Below are 21,088 nucleotides of genomic sequence, written 5' to 3'. Positions count from 1 at the left end.
TTCATTTTTTTAAATATGCTTTTACATTTTTGGGGCACAAAAACAAATACTGGAAAAAAACGGATCCCAACTATATTAAGTTTGGGAAACCCTGCCATATTGGATTATTATATTGCTACCCTTTCAGACAAGTCATGGGCTACAACTGATGCAGAATGTAGCAGCTCATCTACTTAGTGCACCATGGTGTAAGGAGTGGATTGGCTTACATGTTTGTGTCTTCAGGCAATACAAGATGCTGCTACTGATTTTTAAAGAACTAAATGGTTTGCATATGAGGTATATAATGAACTGATACACTTTAGCTAACAGTCCTGATACAGGAACATGTAGAAAGGATTGATTGCATATTGTTTTGAACAGGAGGCCTTCACTTTTTGAAGTCGACTCCTTGCTGGTTCAATAGGGAGTCTATCTTCAGAGTGCAGTATAAATTCTTTTATTTTTTCATTAGGGGGTTGGAGGCTGAATGCATTGATGGTGTCTCTCTGAGTTGGTACCTATTTCTAATTATCTTCTTTTGAAAAATGTGCGTATGCATCAACAGACAACATGTACAAAGCCAGGAAATAAATACAAAGTTTTTAGCCATCTACTCTCATCTAATGGAAGTTTGCATGAATCATCCCTCCAATGCTCCCCTATCTGACTTTAAGTTATACTGCAAATTTGGGGATTTTTTTTTCCTCCTCTTGGCCTATTTATTTCACTTCTGAATTTTGGGTTCCCTCCCTTTGCTTTTGTAGGTGCTATATTATTGTTCTCCATTCCTCTTACTAGCTGACTATTTGATTTCTTTGTGCCTGATGTTTTCCTGACAGCTATTGGGTACAGCATCTGTAGTAAATAGCTGGTTTGTTCCTTCCAGGTGTTTAAATTTTTTGCATATTTGGCTGTTTTGCAGTAATTGCTTGTAGATGAAGTAACTATCTGAAAAGAAAGCAGTCAAGTAGCACTTCAAAGACTAGGAAAATAGTTTATTAGGTGAGCTTTCGTGGGACAGACCCACTTCTTCAGACCATAGCCAGACCAGAACAGACTCTGTTCTGGTCTGGCTATGGTCTGAAGAAGTGGGTCTGTCCCACGAAAGCTCACCTAATAAACTATTTTCCTAGTCTTTGAAGTGCTACTTGACTGCTTTTTGTTTTGATAGTGTATAGACTAGCACGACTTCCTCTCTGTTACTATCTGAAAAGAATACACACAACTTGTTTTAGGTATCTCTTCATGATTCTGTATGGATTTAGCAAAACTTAGGCAGTAAATAAAACTTTGGCTCCAGGGAAGACTTTTTTCTTTTTATCTCACTGCTTCATGTCTGGGCTTTGTTCCAAAGCCTGTTTGTACATGATATAATCATGTCAGATACAGAACATTTTTGAGGGGTCTCACATTCCCAGCCCATAGGCGATCTACAGGTCATCCCCAAGCAGGCCTGTGAAATATTTTGAACAAGTTATTTAACCAGGCCCGCACAACTGTGGGTCCAGGGGCAAGGAACAGAGTTATGGTGCTAGGACTCACCTGTGCACATGGGTCCCAGCAGCACCCAGACCCCACATACTCCCTGATGCAGAGGGCACTTCTGGGTCTGTGAAGCTGTTCTGGCTGCCTCTCTCACAATATAAATTACACTGGCCTAGGAGCCACCTGAGCTGACACACTTCTGCAGCCAGTGAAGTGGGGCTGGTGGGTTTCACTTTCCCATACCTCAAATGGGGGGGGTGGTTTGTCAGTGTAAGGACACGGCTGGGCTGTCCAAAAACACAAAACAAAAAACAACGTTTATCAGGAGGCTTGTGATCAAATCAGGAGAGTTGGCATCATTGACATCTAGTCGGTATCACAAAATGAGTTAATAGTTTCAACTTACACCTATGGACTGGAGGGCTCTGCACACACCTCACCTGGGCCGCAGGGGTGTACTGGCACTATGGAGCAAAAAGTCAGAAGACACTCTAACCCCACTGCGCATCCAATGGTGGCAGCAGGGGCTTCAGCTGGTTTTAAATGGCCTGGGTGAGGCAGATGGGGCCAGAGGATGTGCAGTGTAAGCAGGAAATCCATGGAAAAACCCTCCCCACCTCACCCCGGAGCCCTGCCGGGGATGCCTGCTGACCCATTGAGGGCCATCTGTGCTAGTGCTCTATTTAGTCCAGCAGCAGCACTCCTCCCCTCACTCCCATCCACAAAGGCTGAAGCTGTGGAGAAAGGGGTTGCCACCTCTCCATACTGGACCAACCAGACATTATTTGCTACGTACACTAGCTGTGCAGCTGACCCCATGACCATCTTTCAGTGAGCAGGTTTGGGTGAGGAGACCTGAATGGGCAGCTGGGAGATGGGACTGGGCATCCCTGGGCCAGGAGTGAGCCAGGGATGCCACTTGAGAATGCAGGCTGCAGGAGTGTCTGCCAGAGCTCATAGGCAGCATGCAGTTGCATAAAGGACCATGAAATTTAGGGGCAATCTGGTGCTCCAAATTTAGTTGTGCCCTATGTGTCTGCATCTTCTGTGTACCAGTAGGGACAGCCATGGGCCCACTGGAAGGATCTGAGGCCCCTGTTATAGATAATTTGTAGAATTTCAGCAGGGTGTAGTATGGCTACGACTCACTTAGGGATTCTAATTTCTCTTTAAGAATCATTCTGCCATGCTGACTTCCCTACTGCGTAAGCATTATGAGACCCTATTTGGTTTGAGTCTTGACTTCTCATCACTGTCATTCAAAGCCATGTAAAAAAGGAGAGTATTCCTCACTTGAATAATAAGCAAGGCTGTGTCACGCAGTTTATTGCAGCATCCCTAATCTTTGCTAGTAGAAGCAAAGACTCAAATCCAGCACACCAGAGAGGTTCAGGAGGCTTTTCCCCTTCAGAACAGCAGTGGTTTGAGCATTGGTCTGCTAAACCCAGGGCTGTAAGTTCAATCCTTCAGGGGCCACTTAGGGATCTGGGGCAGCAAATCGATTTGAAAAAGGATGGTGCTTGGTCCTGCTAAGAGGGCAGGGGACTGGCCGTGATGACCTCCCAAAATCCCTTCCAGTTCTAAGCAGGATGTTGTGTCTCTCTCTCTCTCTGTTATTGAGCTCAGAACCCTGGGTTTAACAGGCCAACGCTCAAACCATTGAGTACCTCTCCCACCTTCTCCATGCTCCCAACAGGCCATCCCGGCCGAGCTCTAGGCGACCAACTACTGGCCTTAGATGCAAGACCAGTGGTGTGCACCGTGGGGGGGCGGCCCCTCTCGGGAGCATGACGTGCCCTAACGGGGGTGCACCACCAACGGCTGCTGGGTCTCTGGCTCATCCCCCCCGTTGACGTTGTCCCTGTCCTGTTGTTTGCGTGTGCGCGTGGCCCGGACAGAGCGAGCCGCGCAGTTTGCACTGTACACACTTTCCCCGCACGTGCTGACAGGGATTTCACAGGAACAGAACCGCAGTTGCCCTGCCTGTGGGTGGGGGGACGGGGCCCGATGGAAGTCGCTGGCTCACCCCTGGGCGAGAGACGTTTCCAAGCGCTGAGAGGAGGGGGCAGCAGGGGGCCTGCCCGTCCCAACTCCTGCCTGCGAGAGACGCCCAACCGCCCTCCGTTATCAGGAGACCCCCACGGGCCTGTCATAGCAGCTGTGGTGGGGCCCGGCCCGCTGCTGCTCCGGCGGGTGGGAGCCAGGCGGCCTCGCAGCCTCCCGGCTTCGCTCCGCCCCGCCGAGGCGGCGAGCAAGCCGGGCGCAGGGACACCGGGCAGCGGCGCCCCGCTAGGCGGGCGCTTGGCGCTCTACGCCGCGGCACAGGCAGAGGGCGGAGCGCGCGCCGCGCCTCCCCCTCCCGCCGGCACGACAGCCCCGCCGGGGCCGCCGCTGGCCGCACCCACGTGAGCAGGGCCCCTGTGTCCAAGATGGCGGCGCCCAGCGCTGTCCGCACGCTGGCGAGCGGAGGTGAGTGAGCTCCCGGCTGGGCCCGGCCGGCGAGCGGGAGGAGCGTGGCGGCGGCTAGTTGCTGCGTGCGCATGGGCGGGGTGGTGAGTGGGTGTGGAAGGGAGGCGGCGTGGCGGGCGGTGAACGTTTCCTTGTAAACCCCCTGAGTTGTCTTCCTCCGGAGGCGGCAGCCTTCCCCCAAATCCACCTCAGAAATCCTTCGCCCCCTTCTCTCACTCCTCCCCGGCAGACGGCCGGGCACACGGCCTCCACCCCACCGCCCAGCCGATTAGCCAAATGCTCTTCTCTCGCAGCTGCCCCGCTGGAGAGCCGCTGACACTCCCTGCCGCTCCCCAGCCCGGGGATCGCGCACCCCAAAATCAGTGAGCCCTGGGAGAGACAGACTGTAACAAACAGCGTCACTTTTATTTCTCAGCGCATCCGTGGTATAACTGACAACAGTTTCTTTCTTGTCGCGCTCTCCATGGAGAGGCAGTTTAACATCCTTGAGCAATATAACACAGACAAGGTTCCCGTGACTGGACTGATCTGTCCTGCTGTAGTTAATGCCAAAAGTAAGTTTAACTGAAAAATGGAAAATATTGATCCAGCTATGGGAACCTAGTGTTAGTTTCCTCTGTTACCTCACATTAGCTGAACCTAGAGAAATGTCATTTGAGTTTCTATAGTAGATGAGGCATTTTGTAGATGCACATATGCACAGAGTAAAACCCCATTTGCACACATGTAGAATGTGTAAAGTGCACAGAAAAACTGCCCCCTTTTCAAGGAGATGACCTCTGTCTGTACAGGGACAGATTACGACACAGAATAACTCCTTGCAAGAGAAACTAATTGCACAGGTATAGCAAACTTGTCATCCCTGTGGAGAGGAAGAGACAGAACTGTCCACCCTGAGATACTGCTACACAAATGCCACAAACTCATTCCCACAGAAGATCCCAGTCTGCACTAGCATAATTTTCATAACAGTTCTTCTGTTGCTAGCACTGCATCATCTGTATTAGAGTTAGTAATTTTGAGAGTTGTAGTAGACCAGTGGTTCCCAAACTTTTTGGCATCATGCCCCTCTTTTGGTTTTTAATAAGCCCTTTACACCCCCTCACCTCTTCTTTACCATCATCCAATCCCCCTTGAACAAAATCTTCAATTTCTAATTTAAAATAAATGCAAAAACTTGATATAAAAATATTAAAATTTTAAATAGGCACAAATAGTTTTTCTTGGTTCCTTGAAGGTGCCTGGTGCAGCCCCAGTTGGCCAGCTGCCTGAGCCCTGTGCCAGCCGCCTGCCCACCTTAGACCTGTGCTGCCAGAGCCACCCTCTCGAACCCTGCACTGCTAGGGCCAGCCACCTGCCTGCTGCTGAGGCCAGCTGCCCATCCCAGCTGCCCCAGCCGCCCACCCAAGGCCCACACTGCCTGTGCCAGCCACCCGCCCACCAGCCCAAGCCACTCAAGCCCCAAATTGCTGGGGCCAGCCACCCACCTGCCAGTTCATGGTGCTCGAGTCCTGCGCAGCTGGGGCCAGCCGCCGAAGCCCCATGAATCCTGCAAGCTGGCTGGCTGCCTGAGCCCCACAAGCTGCCTGCCCAAGCCCTTTACCTCCCACAAAGCCAGGCAACACTAGCTCCCCACTCTTACCCCATCACCATCCCCCTTACTTGAGCCAGGCACTCCCAGCCCCCCATCCTACCCCCCACCCCCAACCCATGCTCACCTTTGCCTGTGGGTCTTTGTCAGCTGCAAGGCTTTTTATAGGGGCTGTGCTGGGTCGCCCACATAAAATGGCAGGGGCTGAGAGCCAGAGGCAAACGGTGGGGGGAATTATGGGGGGGCTGGGTTGCCTCTCGCCCTCCCTGGAATTTCTTCATGCCCCCCTGGGGGGCATGCACCCCAGTTTGGGAAACCATTTAGTAGACTGACAGCTCTCCTTCATATTAGGTATTAGCCATATTTATTAAGGCAGATCTGAGTAGACTCAGACAATGCAGTTTAAAATCATATCAGCCACAGAGGACTACTGGATGCATAATATAAACAAGATAATTATTTTATTCTTGGTTTTAATTTCAGCTGTTACTTGTATAAACAGCAGGATCCATATATTGACAGATATGTGTGCATGCATCCAACTTCCTGTTGTCTCTTTAATAAAGGTCCAATCATATTTAGTCCTCCCTCAATATCCTTTTCCACACTGCCACTTATTTGTAGAATACGGTCCACAAACCTATTAGCCAGGTCACCACTCTCCACTTGTTCAAAACCTTCCTGTAAAAGCACCCCTTCTGCCATGTAGCCCACAAAAAATGAGTCAGCTAAGATGTATTTAAGTAGGATATTGATTAAAAACTATTTTAAAATATTGTTCACACACGCTATGCACTTACCTTTCTTCAGTAACTGTATAATTTTATTACTGTGATTTGTTGTTTCTTTCTCAACCTTTTTCCACTTTTAATGTGTCATGTGATACAAGATTCGAGCTGTTTCTGCTACAGCATGCTTTGAGGGCTGTAAATTAGTAGTTTCATCAAAGTACTTGTTTGAGTGGGAATTGAGCTCTAAATCTGTAAGAGAAATAATGGTCTTTGCTGAAGGAAAAATACTTTTGTGTTCTGGAAAAGTCTGTTAAATCAGTTATAATAAAAGTATAAACAGAAAATATTTAAACAATTAACAGCAATATTAAATCAAATTTTCTATGCGTCCAACTAAACTGTAAGGTTAGAGCTAATACATGCAACAGTCTAGTCTTGTTTCTTATTTATACAGAGACCATGTTTTCTGCTACACTTTTTCTTTTGAGTCTACCCAGTGGCTCTGGGGCAGGCTTGGATATGAAAATTATAAGAAGTCTTTATGTCTAACCCTGGACTTTGAAGAGCAGAAGTATCAGTTTCTTTAGTGATGAAGGTTTGTATTAGTAAGGAAATTTTACTTGGATTGTGTAGCTGAACGTAAATCCACAAAAACCCACACTTTGTTCTTCAGATTCAAACTTTTTGAGAGTTATTTATTTTTATTCCTGGTAGTTGTTGGATCTTCTCTCTGTCATTCACATCCATTCTTTTCCCTGGAGTATGCACTAGGACAGCCCTATAAAGAATGATTTTCTGGATTGAGTCACAAGTGAATTAAGTTTAAAGGTCTTCACACTATCACTTTTCTTTAAAATTCAGAAACTTCAAAACCTGCATAGTTTTTTCAGGTTTTCCAGTTTAGCAGTCTTGACTTGAGTGCTTGTTTCACCTGTTTTACTTTTCAACTGGGACCGCTGCAGCCATCTTGCTCTCATATTTTCTTTGCCTGGGTGCAATTGTGTGTCTGTTATCCATTTTATTACCTAAGTTATTTGTGTTTTGTTAAGGTATCATACCTGTGCTCAGAGGATGTTACCTTATCTGGTTTCCTCCTCTGTTCTGCTTTATCAGAAGTTTGTAAAGCAAAACCCCTAAACAGTTTATGCAAGGCTGATTTTCCCTGAATGGGACAGCATATAGTTTAACTTAATTTCCATATACCAAAGATTGCAGTTGAACTAAGGGAATCCGTTCCATCTAAATTGAAAATTGCATTGTTTTTTGTCAGCAGCACTTTACTGATATTTTTTCAGTTTTTTAATATTCTGATAAATTATGAAAAAGGAATATTCTCCACAGTAGAACTGTTTCTAGAAACAGGGAAAATAAGCATATCTGAAAATCTTGGGTATTGAGAATTTGAATGCTGGGTAAATATCCTCTACTAGTTATCAAAAGAACTTGATTGGGGAGCATTAACTTCTTTAACTTTAGAAAATGTTTGTATTTTTAACATCAAAAAGTCGAATTATTGTAACAGCTATGCTTGTGGAAGAATAAAAAGCTCTTTTATAGTCAACGTTAAATATTACTATAAATTGATTCAAATAATGCTTGCTTTACTGCCTATAGACTTGCATTTTAAAATGTTTTAAACCTCTGAAATGAGAACTGGTTTACAATAACATGAGTGCCTGCGCTGTTGCAGGTGGGGGAAGAACTGCATTAGATGTACAATTAAAACAACCGTTTAAGAAAAATTAAGTAGCAGCCAAAATATTGAAAAACATAAAATGACATACTGAGCATATAAAGTGTGTATTTATTACACTAACATGAATTATATGTTACATTGGCTTCTGAATGACTTAATTACACAGTGTGACAGTTTTCAAGTATTCAAAATAATTGCATTCCATTCCTAATAATAAATAAAAATCAAGGAAATGCACATCCTTGTTTGCCAAATGGCAAATCCAACCTTAAAAGGCGTAAGAGACAGCAGTCTTCATGTACAAGCCTATTTACAACTACAGGACTATAAATCATTTTAAAGTAGAAATTCCTTGTCCTGTTGCAAATGGACCTGAATCTTCCAAGTAATTCTGGAAATACGTTAGGAACAAAGTATAAGCCCAGAAAATGAGGACTGCAATCATGACTTACTCTATACTAAAGGCCAGGATCTTGACCTGTAGGAATATAACTGTTTATAAGGAAGTTCTGCTTATAAACCAGGTCCTTTACTCTGTGTCTTAAGTCAACATAAGTGCTTATATGTCTGTCATATGTTGTTTCCATGTCCCTAGCAAATCAGCATTCTATAATGGTGGTGCTACTGCAAATTACAAAACACGCCTTCAAAGTTAAGTAAATGCAGTCGTATGCAGACATTTATATGCCCCCTAGGACATGCGTACAATCACCCAGTGTGCATGTGCAGACTGTATATTTGCTTATGCACTTAGCCAGTTAAGGCATTGTCACCTGGCCAGATTCATGAGCCCTTGCCAAAAAAAAAAAAAAAGGAAGGGAGTTCCAGGGCTTTACAGGAGAAGGAGCGAATGTCTGTTTGCCTGATGTCAGAGGAATAGAGGTGCTGTCTAGAGTGGTTGTCTGGGCACTTTGGGATATCCTGCAGAGGCTAAAAGCTTTGTAAACAGTTGGAACACGTCTTCACTTGCCCATCACTATGAAAGCATCACGGGTAAGAGCTGTACACCTCTTTTGGAGGGATTTTCTTTTTACATTGAAACACAGAAGTTTCAGTGCAAAAAGTCATTGGCAAGTGTAGATGCTCTCATAGTTTTTGAGGAAAAAGGGACTTTTTCTGCTTTAAATGTCAGGTATAGGCGTGCCCTTAATGGCATTTGCAAAATTATACAAACTTGTTCTAGAGAGAAGAAAAATACTACATGTTGGTAACTACTGTTCAGAAAAACCTAAAATAGTTTGTGACAGCTAAAATGAAATGACTTTTAAGTCCTATATCCCAGGAATTGGTTAAAAACATTTCATAAGAACATAAGAATGGCCATACTGGGTCAGACCAATGGTCCATCCAGCCCAGCATCCCATCTGCCGACGGTGGCCAATGCCAGGTGCCCCAGAGAAGGAGAACAGAAGACAATGATCAAGTGATTTATCTCCTGCCATCCATCTCCTGCCCTTGTTCTGAAGGCTAGGGCACCATACTTTATCCCTGGCTAATAGCCATTTATGGACCTAACCTGCAAAAATTTATCAAGCTCTTTTTTAAACCCTAATAGAGTCCTGGCCTTCACAGCCTCCTCGGGCAAGGAGTTCCACAGGTTGACTGTGCGCTGTGTGAAGAAAAATTTCCTTTTGTTAGTTTTGAACCTACTACCCATCAATTTCATTTGGTGTCCCCTAGTTCTTGTATTATGTATTTCAGGGCAATTGCACTTGTATTTCCTATCAGAGGTCCAACAAGGGCACCCACTCTCTGGTTCCCAGCTCCCCAGCTGTTGCCTTTTTGGGTGGAAACTTGCATCTCATTGCCTGCTGAGTGGGTATTTAAGGCTGCAGAATTCCCTGCCCACACTTTTTTATTCCCAGCACAGACAGGTCGCTAACGTCTTCTGCTGGCTTTCTCTTCGGAGACAGTTAACAGATGTGAATGCTGCAGTTTCAAGTTACCACCCAGCACATCCAGTGCATGTGTACTTTATTCTTAAGGTAAAATGCATTACAGAGGAAATAGTGAAAACAGTAAAATGCCCTTACGTGTGTGCTAATTAGCATGACACTAACAGGTGCTGGTAGGAGCAGTCCGTCAAATCTCCACCCAAGCGGATTCCTTGTGGTTACAAGTTGATTATGGCTTCAGCTTATAGGAGGCACTCATTGTTTACAGTCAAGCTCTTAGGTACAATCGCATTTGCTCTGATCCAACTGACAGAGACCAAAAACTACAAGAACTTTACCAAATATTCATAAACCTGAATTACCCACCAGAAGTAAAAAAACAAATCGACTGGGCCAGAAGAATACCCAGAGACCAGCTACTCCAAGATCAGCCCAAAAAAGCCAAGAACAGAACACCACTGGTCATCACCTACAGCCCCCAACTCAGACCACTGCAATGAATTATTAAAGACCTACAACCTATCCTTAATCAGGATGCCACACTCCAGAAGGCCCTGGGTGACATGCCTGTTCTCTCCTACAGACAACCTCCCAACCTCATGAGGATCCTCACTAACAGCCACAGTCTATATCCCGGGAATACCAGTCCTGGAACCTTTCCCTGCAACAAAGCCTGCTGCCGGCTTTGTCCACATATCTTCTCTGGAAGTACCATCACTGGACCTAACCAGGTTACTCACAGAATCACAGGCACTCTCTCATGCTCCTCTACTAACATCATATATGCCATCATGTGCCAACAATGCCCAGATGCTTTGTATATTGGACAAACTTCTAACTCCTTTAGACAAAGGGTCAGTGGGCACAAAACAGACATCAAAACACTCCAGATCCACAAACCAGTTAGTCAACATTTTAATGGAATGGGGCATTCTGTCAATGACCTAAAGGTATGTGTGTTACTGAAAAGGAATTATCGCACCGTTCTGGAAAGGGAAACAGCCGAGCTGGCTTTTATATTCAAATTCGGCACATTAACACGTGGTTTAAATCGTGATGGGAACTTTCTGAGTCACTCTAGGGGCTCGTCTACATACTTGGCTCAATCTAATTCTTGACCTTCCCCCCCACCCCTCCACTGTCTGATTTGCTCATCTTGATTATCTTTTTCTGATTTGTCCTCCTTGCTTACTGTTTTTGGTTCTCTGTGCCTTAAATATTGAGTCTGGTCTGGTCTGGCTATGGTCTGAAGAAGTGGGTCTGTCCCACGAAAGCTCACCTAATAAACTATTTTGCTAGTCTTTGAAGTGCTACTTGACTGCTTTTTGTTTTGATGGTGTATAGACTAGCACGGGTTCCTCTCTGTTACTATTCAGTTTTATGTGGCCTCAATAGGCCCAATCCTTCCCAAAGGACTGGGGACCACTTTTCACCAGGAGTCATGTCCATTTGCTGGATCAAGAAGGAGGACCTGAACCACTGAACACCAGACTGTTCATCCACAGTCCATTTCTTAGTCTGTTGATCCATGGAAAGTCAAGTTTGAAATATTATTAGCACAACTTTTCAGGTATGTTGGGCTTTTGGCTATGTTACGGTCTAAATGAGTTTGACTAATCACCCTGGCTGTGTCTATACTGGCACAAATCTTTGAAATCACCATGCTAATGGCGATTTCGAAGATTACTAATGAGACACTGAATTGAATATTCAGCACCTCATTAACATTAGGACAAGTCTGGCTGTGGCGCTTTGAAAGCACTGCTTTCGAACGCCTGCGGCTTGGTGCGGCTACACGGGGGTCTTTTTCGAAAGGACCCTGCACATTTCAAAATCACCTTATTCCCCTCAGCTGATTATATGGTATTAAAAACATAATTATGTATGTGTTTTTATGGATTTATATGTATTTCCATGAAAAGGGTAAACAGAATAAAGGGGCCGTGTCTACACTGGCACAAGTTTTCAAAATAGTCATCCTAATGGCCATTTTGAAGATTACTAATGAGCCTCTGAGTGGAATATTCAGCGCCTCATTAGCATTAGGATGCTTCCAGCTGCGGCGCTTCAAAAGTGCCGCTTTCAATTACCCGCAGCTCGGTGCGGCTACACAGAGGTCCTTCTCGAAAGGATCCCACATATTTTGAAATCCCCTTATTCCCCTCAGGACCCCCATGTAGCTGCACTGAGCCGCGGGCATTTGAAAGCAGTGCTTTCGAAGCATCCTCATGCTAATGAGGCACTGAATCATGGAAATGCATACAAATCCATAAAAACACATACATAATTATGTTTTTAATACCGTATACCCCACAGGTGTCAACCCTAATTCATTAAGGTTCAACTTAATAAGGTAAATTTTATTTTAATTCTGTAAGCTTTGTTTGGGGACATTACAGGATATTGTCAGTCTATCACTGTCTCCTCTTTTGAAGGGGGTGAAACTCTTGTTTTGGCCCTCATTGCTCCTGTGTTTGGTCCAAGTTTGAATCAGGGCCTGAATGGTTGTGGACTGAATATTACCTATCCTGTGCCCAAGCCTGCAGTAATTTTAGGAGGAAATCACACTTCTGAAGAGAAGAAAAGTTTCTGGGAGGCTCATTTTAAGTACAATGTGCACTGCTTGAAGCTGCTCAGAGATTAATAGTGTCAGATTAAACTATGTGGTAGAAGGACTAAGGGGCATGAATGCAAATGAAGTGGGCTGAAATGCACGGTGAAACTATTTGGGACACAGATTCGGATTTGTGTCTGAGAGAAAAAGTTTTATGAAGCACTTTTCCTCGACGCAAGGCGTAAGTTCTGCCACTAAAAATGTCAGGTTTTGGAAATATTTTTAACATCTTATATTGAACTCTAGCCACGGAGCGTTATTTAAATCAGCAAGCAGGAATTTTATTTTGCATGTGTACACTTCACTTAATTTTCTTAAAGAAGGAAGTTCTCACTGGTTGGTTACCATTAAACACATGTTGAATTGGAACTAAACATAGCCATAAATTGAACTGAATTTGGTGCTTTTTGCCTAACCAGATGAAACACTATGGCTGGGTCTACACTAGCACCCTGCTTTTGAAAGGGGTGTGTTAATGAGGTGCTGCAATGAATATGCAGCACCTCATCAGCATAATGGCGGCTGCAGCACTTTGAAAGTGCTGCTTTCGATCACACGCAGTTCATCTACCCAGGGTCCTTTGAAACCCCCTTATTCCTATTCAAAAGTCCATCTCTTTGGTGGCCCTTTTGAGTACTACTGGGCCACAGCAGCACTCCATCAATAGTGAGCCTAGATTTATGCCTGGCCCATCACATTTTACTGTGATTTGCTTTTTCTTTAAAGCATCAGAAGCTAACATATACTGCTTGAATTTTAATTATTTAAATGTTTAGGCCTTTTCTCATTGTCATAGTTTCCAATTAAATTTGAAATTAGGCTTGTTTTTAAAAGAAAAATTGGTTAAATGTTTTAAAATTATGGATTTTTATCCAGCTTCACTGTAGCTCCTTCTTATAAGTTGCTGTGCAGGCTTACCAGCTTGGGCGAAAAAATAAAGTCCTAGTGGCAAGTCTTTTCACGTTGCTTTCTTTAGGGTTTTCTTCGTTTCCAACATGCTCAAAACCAGACTAGATCAACTTAACAACCTTTGTAATATCCACTCACCCAAGGTCTCTTCAGCATCAGCCAATTGTGGGGACAGGCTGGTGATGGTGAATGCACCCTTCCCCTTTGGGACCCTCTTTCACAGTGGCATAGATGAGCGTAAATGACATTTACCTACTTCTTATTTTGGTAATAAAGAGTTTAGATTAGTTCAGCTGCTTCCCCCACCCCTCATACATAACTGTACCATCTCATTTCCTCTCTTATAACCCAGAGCAGCCATGTGATAGACAAGACCCCAGTAGCACTTTACATGCTTGACTGCCTTTCATATATACCGCTGAACAGAATATAAAATCTATACTGAATATTTAACATTACAACTATGAGGAAACATTTGTACTTTCATCCTTGAGTTTGCTTCATTTCACGAAATACTTATGCCCTCTGTCTCTTTTGTTAATTAACAAGTGTGTGAGAAGTTTGCTGGATTATTTATTAGGATATGGAAAAAGTACATGACCATAACTATATTGTTTTCAGGAGTTTAATCTTTCTGCAGAGCGTCCTCGTTCTCTTTCCTCTCCCATTCTCTAGCTTCCTTCAAATTATTATACTCTCAACTCCTATATAAGCAAACCTGTTTCCAGGATCTACCTCCTGTCTGAAATGAAATCTCTTGTTGCTTTTTCCTGCTTCTTATTTATCTTAAAACATCAGGCATGTGAGTTTAGTCTTCCCTGCTTTTGCTTGAAGTAACAGGAGGACTCAGACTCAGACAGGTAGCCCTGTTAGTCTGTATCTTCATAAAACAAAAAAACAGTCCTGTAGCACCTTAAGAACTAACCATATAATTTCTTAGGTGATAATTTATTTGGATTTTCCAGATCTGAAGAACTGGGTCTGTCACGCGAAAGCTCATCACTTAATAAATTAGACTGTTAACCTTGAAGGTGCAACAGGACTGCTTTTGGGTTTTTTTTGGGAGGACTTAAAGCATAACTATTGTGACATTTAACAATTTAGTAGGGTGAAAAGGCTGTATCTCGAACAAAGATATACTGGATCCCAAATTATTTATTTTGTGTTTTATAGTAGCTGTGCACTGGCAAGGTGGCTGAAGTAATGCGTTTTGCTAAACCAACTTCTATTGGCTTAAAAAATAAAGACACGCTTTCAAGCTTACATAGTGCTCTTTGAGAGGTAGGTTAGTCTGTATCCTAACAGAACCAAAAAGCAGTCATGTAACACTTTGAAGACTCACAGAATAATTTATTAGGTGATGAGCTTTCATTTATTTGGATTCTCTAGACCTGAAGAAGTGGGTTTGTCCCACAAAAGCTCATTGCCTAATAAATTATTTTGTTAGTCTTTAAACTGCTACATGACTGCTGATTTGTTTTGTTAGTGCTGTTCTTCAGACAAGGGAAAGGTACTCTGAAGTGTCATGGCTGAATACGAAGTGGAACAGATTAAGCATAAGGAGTTAACACATGTTACAAGAGTCCGTTTGAAGAGAAGTGGGCAGTTAACAACTCTGCAGACTGAGGGGAAAAAGGAGGGTTTCGTGGGTTACAGCTTGTTGTAATGAGCCGTAAATCCAGTGTATTTACTGAGTCCCCGGTATTTGGTGTCTAGCAAAGTTATGACTATAAGCTCCAAGACTCATCTTTTGCAGGTGTTGTGTGGGTTTACTTTAAAGAGAAAGAGAAATAGATTGGATATAGAGCAATAGTTTTAGCAAAAGTGTTTGATTCGGAGTGATATTTTTGTCTTTCATAATTTCATTTTTGTGAGCTCTTTCAAGAGCATAGTGATTGTCTCATTTCACCAACATAGTTGTTGTGAGACACTTAAAGCACAGGATAAGATACACTACTCATGATCGGAATGTGCAGGACTCAGGGATCCAGAATGGTGTATCATGAAAGGTATTGACCATCATAGTAGTGGAGTTACGTCTGCAGGCTCTGAATCTATTGTGGCAGGGTTTGGTGCCACTTTTAATAGATGGTTAGTGGGGAGCTTGGTTCTGATGATAGGCTTGGCAAGGCTGAGGGCTTGCTTGCAAGTCAGAAGAGAAGGTTCAGGAAAGATTAGTCTAAGGATGTGACACTCACTGAGCATTGATTATAATTGTTTAATGACATCTATGGTTTTCAGTGGAGGGTGGAAAGATACTGTTATGGGTGTTCTGTTTGGTTTTTTGTTTGTTTGTTTGTTTTTGTCTTTATTGAAGCAGGTTCTTCCAGGGTATTTGAGTGTCCTTAGACTTGTCTACACTAGATCGCTGCTTCAAAGGGAGCGTGGTAAATAAGGTGTCAGGAGATTATTAATGAACTTTGGAGTTGCTGCAGGGGAGAATTAGCTTAACAAAGTTCTGCATGTTCAGCGCAGCATTTCATTAATAATTTCCGGACACCTTACTTACCATGCTCCCTTCGAAGTAGGGAGCTAGCGTAGACAAGCCCCTTGTTTGGTGAATACAGTTTTAAGCAGGGTGGATAAAAATTGGTGGGGGAAGGGATAGCGCAGTGTTCTGAGCATTGGTCTTGTAAACTCAGGGTTGTGAGTTCACTCCTTGAAGAGGTCATTTAGGGGTCTGGGGCAAATAGATTTAAAAAAAATAAATCTGTCCAGGAGGGTGCTTAGTTCTAGCAAGAGGGCAAGGGACTGGACTTGATGACCCCTTGAGGTCTCTTCCAGTTCTATGAGATTTGTATGTATGATTTTTAAAAAAAAAAAAATCAAAATTGGATTTTTTTATTTAAATTGGATTAATTTTTAATAATCAATACATGTTGAGCCTCTCTAATCCAGCACCCTTGGGACCTGATTGGGGTTAGACTAGAGAATTGCTGGACCGCAGGAAGTCAGTATTGTCTAGCAACATTACCAACACTTCCGCTGCTTACTCGGTTCTTAGAAGACATTTAGCTGTAAATTACAGCTAAATAACAGCTAGGACTGGTGGCTGAAAACAGACTTTATGGGAGCACTGGAAACTTGGTCGCAGCCATGATAAATGGACATCCACCTAACTAAAATCATGCTGGATTATGGATGTTGCTGGACAAGAGAGTTCTGGATTAGAGAGGTTCAACCTGTACTAAATTGCTCATTTAAAAATAAGTTATATTTCAATTGCAAAAACATGCTGCACATACTCTTACTGTCTCAAAAACAGTTAATGGCTCAGTCTGCCCAGCCTAAGTACTATATCTTTCTTCTTGAAAGTTCTGGGCTTTCAGTTTTTTTTTTCTTTTTTTTTCCCCCCCAGCAGACTCAAAAGTTAACATGGGGAAAGAAATACACAGGCTTGATAGGGTTGTTTTTGTTTTGTGCTTTGGTGGTGGTAGAAGACCTTGGCCAAGCACGGTGGAGGAGTTGGTTAAGAAATTGTCTTAATGTCAGAGAGACAATCTATAGAAAAGGATGAAGGCAGCATAGAAAGGAACAGTGGAACAGATGAGAAAAGAAAAATTGAAGACATTCAGCACGTGCACGCACGTGTGCACTTTTGCCACAGAAAATCTGTCATGGACCCTTGGCCATAAGAAAGTCCCTTACTGGGACTATTTTGAATAATTTTTTTTCCTGGGTAAAAGAGGGAAATGTGTCAAGTGTGAGCAGTGCAGGAAGAAAATGCAGGACCTAGTGGCAAGAATGAAACCACATAAGGAAAACTACTTATTGGAGAAAATTATGTGGAAGAAAATGTGCATGTGGCTGAGTGGATCAACTGGTTAGTAACTTAAATAATTCACTCTGCAATGCATCATTCTTCAATACTCTCTTTATGCCCTTTAGCATAAATGTGGTTTGACAGGTAAATTCCCAAGCTGTTTGCCATGTTGGATGTTGCTAGAAAAAAGTTTCTTAGTTAATCCTTGTGGTTTGTTTAATTAGTTAACTGGATTTAGAATCACTCAAGCATACAATACAGAAAGCTGTAGTAAATATCTTGAGTTTCCTGTTGCCACTGTCATTTTCTTATTTTATATTAATACGTGCTCCTTATTTTGGAGCATCATGGCCACAGATCATAATGATGATGCCATAAGTCTTATTTCTTATTTTACTTCAGCATAACTCAGCTTTTCCACGGGACCGGCATTCTATGCTTGTTTTCTCAAAAAACCAGAAGTCCTGGTGCGTTCAGTGGTGATTACTCTAAGCTTTATTTGGTAACTTAATTTAAATCAATGATTTTTTTGATAATTTAAATTGTGATGTAAATCTCTTTAATTGAAATTAGTTATGTAAAATCTCATTTAATTATTTCACTGGTTAAACACTAGGTTTAACTGGCTTAATCCATTAAAGGGGAGTAGCTGCGGAGGCTCCTTCCTTCTCCTCCCTTCCAGTGCATGTCATGAACTGTGCCTGCACTAGCTGAGCTGGAGCCACCCCACCCGAGATGCTGCCATGGGCAGTGGGACACTCCAGCATGGCCCCATAAGCCTCTTTCCCCAGCACCCTGGCATCCGCTCCAGCCAGACAGAGCATCCCTGGTCGCCAATGCACTGTGGATGTGGGCACTCCAGCCTGGTGGGAGCAGCTCCTGTCTATGGCAGGGGGCCCACTCCAGCCCAAGTAAACTAGAGCGGCCTGTCCTACCCTCACCCTCCAGCCGCTGCAACTGGGGACTGCTTCTGCCAGGCTGGAGTGCCCCCACTCCAGCAGCCCTGAAGGGCTGGAGCAATCACCTGTCGGTGGGGGCTGCTGCAGTCCCTACCCATTAAGCATAACCATTTAGGATGAGGCTTACTGGTTGATCATTAACATCCCGCCAAACACACCTTTCAAGGTGGGTCCTGCACCTGTGTACCACAACATGTGGTGTGCCTAATTCAGCACATGTTCTTCAACAAACTGACAGGAAAAAATGGTAAAGGCAAAAAAAACACCTTGCACATGGGTGAATGCTTTATACAAAACAGTCATTCCCCATCTGACTTCTTAGCCTGTGTCCTGGCACAAGGGGCGTGCTCTAGGGGGAATAAGCAGGGGCATGGCCCCTGAAGGAGTGGGAGGGGGTGCAGAGAACACCAGAGCTGGGGCAGGGAGCAGGAGTTCCTGTGGCACTGGGGTAAGGCAGGGGATGACAGATCCCTGGGGTCACAGGGGGAGAGCCATCTTCTTCAGCTGCCAGAAGAGAGTCACCTCCACTGGCCCTGGGACTGTGGTGAGGAAAAACAGCTCCTCCAGCCACAGAGGCCCCAGCTGGGAGAGCCAGGGGAGGGGAGACTGCAGTTGAAGAGCCAGCTCCTCAGGCTGCTGGGAGTGGGGTTATGCTTCTGGCCACCCCTCCAAAAGCAGCCAACTTTTTATTCCTGTGCATGCCCTTGCTGGGAGCAACATGGCTACAACACCACAGTCTGGAAGAGTGCATAGGCAAAACAAGCAAGCCCAAAGAATGAGTTGAGGGGGGGAAACTGTTGCTCCATTTTACTGGCAGGGAATTGAAGCACAGTCTGCGGCACAGCGACTCTCCAGAGTCCCACATCTATGTCTGAACCACTAAACTACCCTTAAATTAGACATTGATGTTAAATAGCAGTCGAAAAACACTGAACAAAACCAAGAAACAGAAATTCCTAAATTGCCTGACTAAAAATGTCTCCCGGTTTCTGAACTGTCACCTTCTTGGTTCTTACAGTTTCAGTAGTTCTCCTGTTACAGTAAAGCCTTCCGGGCTGGAGGAGATTTAAATTTTTTAATGGAAGAACAAGGTGAGGGAGGGAATTGAGTTAATTAAAAACTAATAATTAAAAATAATGGGCCTTCAATACCTACAATAAAGAAGGAAAAAATAACCCTTTCCCCAAAACTTTTTCTCTTTATCCTTTGTCCCTTCCCACTTTCTGGCCGTTCTTCTCTGTCATTTCTTGCCCTCTCCCTCCCCTTCCCCCAGGCTTTTGCTTAATTTCTCTGAAGGAACTGATGATGGTTTGACTTCAGGGCATGATGCTATAATAGAATATTCTTGCAAACTGCTAGACCTCACCACGTATTTGTCTTGATTTAGATGAAGAAAGTTTGAGTGTATTATGCAATTGTAGTATGCATAAATCAGATTCCTATGTGCAGCAAAAAATGGTTTACTCAGTTTAAGCTACTATATTTTGTGAAGCTACAGGATAGAATACAGGTTGGGAACAACAAGAAGTCCTGTGGCACCTTATAAACTAAGAGACGTTTTGGAGCATAAGCTTTCGTGGGCAAAGACCCGCTCCAGCAGATGCATCTGATGAAGCGGGATCTTTGCTCATGAAAGCTTATGCTGCAAAATATCTGTTAGTCTATAAGGTGCCACAGGACTTCTTGTTGTTCTTGAAGATACAGACAAATACGGCTACCTCTCTGATAGTTGTCACAGTACAGGTTGAATCTCTCTAATCCAGAACTCCTTCATCTGGCAACATCCATAAGCGTGTGTGATTTTAGTTAGCTGGATGACCACTTACCATGAGTGTGGGTGGCCAAGTTTCCCTTTAAAGTTCATTAGTAACCACCAGTTCTGGCTCTCTGTGTTCTGTGCTGCTATTTAGCTGTAGTTTACCCTTAAATATCTTCTAAGATCCCAGTAAACAGTGAAATGTTGGTAATGCTGCTAGATAGCACTGACCTCCTGTTATCTGGCAAATTCAGCTGGCACTGATCAGGTCACAAGGGTGCTGGATTAGGGAGGTTAAACCTCCACTAAAGATATGGCATATATGAAATGGTAAATAGGGTCACATTTTATAAAAGTATTGCAGTTGGAAAAACGGTTGATTTCTTCGGGATGCTGATATCAATATTTGTTTATAATAAAAGTGAAATTTTGGAAACTTGCAGACTCCAATAAATGCTTTTGAAAACTTACCATTCCTACTGTTAGCTAAGGTAACTGGGAAAATAGAGCAGCTATAATCTATAATTTCTTCTAAATTATAGTCAACAGTGAAATCCCTCACCAGTGCTTAAAACTAAAAAAAAAAAACAAAAAACTTCACTGTTTGTTGTTTCTTTGATAGGCCCGACTTGTTCAGATCAGTATCTGAACTTTTTCAAAATTCAGGTGTGTTGTAAAGCCAAAGTTTGCATACAGACTGTTTGGCTACAGTACTGTTTTAATTTCATTTTTTAGATTTTAGTTACACTTGTCTGGCAGGATCCTTGACCCCTGCTGTTACCTGGTGGCGCCTGTGTTTCATCAAGCAGTCTACCTGGACCTAGGCCCAGATGAACTGTTGTAATTGATGAACCTGATCCCCTCTGTTAAGGAATCCAAGACCTATAGTACCAGAATTCCCAGGGGAGTTGAAAGAAAACTGTTCCAGCTTTGATTCGTGCTTTTATTATTTTATTTGCTGGTGTTACATGGTATCATGTTATACTCCAGGGGCCTAGTGTATATCACCACTAGTGAAGCCTCTTTTTGTTTTTTTGTTTTGTTGCTAATTAAGGAAAAAGGGTTCCTTTAAAATACAATAAATACAAAATAGTTAATAGTTGATGTAATGAAGGAAGTTTTTGACAACTCTTGATTATTGCTTACCAAAAAAGTGAAATGATGTTAATGCTGCTTGTAGCTCTGGTGTTATCCTGCTGTTCTTTGACAACATTACTACCATTGTTTATACTAACAGA

The 21,088-nt window shown here is 43.4% G+C and overlaps 1 protein-coding gene and 1 long non-coding RNA gene across 6 annotated transcripts in view; one reads left to right on the top strand and one right to left on the bottom strand.

Annotated features, from left to right (window-relative positions):
* The window catches only part of LOC142016631 (uncharacterized), a 505,011-nt gene that overhangs the window by 5,966 nt on the left and 477,957 nt on the right, over positions 1-21,088 (bottom strand). Inside the window, exons 1-3 of one of the 4 annotated variants that reach the window (XR_012646341.1) lie at positions 3,494-3,587; positions 1,874-1,931; positions 1,525-1,754 (exon numbers count right to left, since the gene is read on the bottom strand). This is a non-coding gene — a long non-coding RNA (uncharacterized LOC142016631). Of the gene's footprint in view, positions 1-1,524; positions 1,755-1,873; positions 1,932-3,493; positions 3,632-21,088 lie in introns of those variants that run through there. The other 3 variants (XR_012646339.1, XR_012646338.1, XR_012646340.1) reach the window with 3 other exon arrangements.
* Positions 3,882-21,088, top strand: part of METAP1D (methionyl aminopeptidase type 1D, mitochondrial) — a 77,337-nt gene continuing 60,130 nt past the window's right edge. For both annotated transcript variants that reach the window (XM_075000670.1, XM_075000669.1), the window contains exon 1: positions 3,882-3,936. In XM_075000670.1, the coding sequence (XP_074856771.1) occupies positions 3,897-3,936 (40 nt within the window). In that variant the 5' untranslated portion in view covers positions 3,882-3,896. The remainder of the gene's footprint in view (positions 3,937-21,088) is intronic.

The sequence above is a fragment of the Carettochelys insculpta genome, chromosome 8 (assembly GCF_033958435.1).
Source record: "Carettochelys insculpta isolate YL-2023 chromosome 8, ASM3395843v1, whole genome shotgun sequence".
NCBI lineage: Eukaryota > Metazoa > Chordata > Testudines > Carettochelyidae > Carettochelys > Carettochelys insculpta.
Note: the sequence above shows the minus strand (reverse complement) of the source record. Positions and strands in the feature narration are given on the sequence as shown.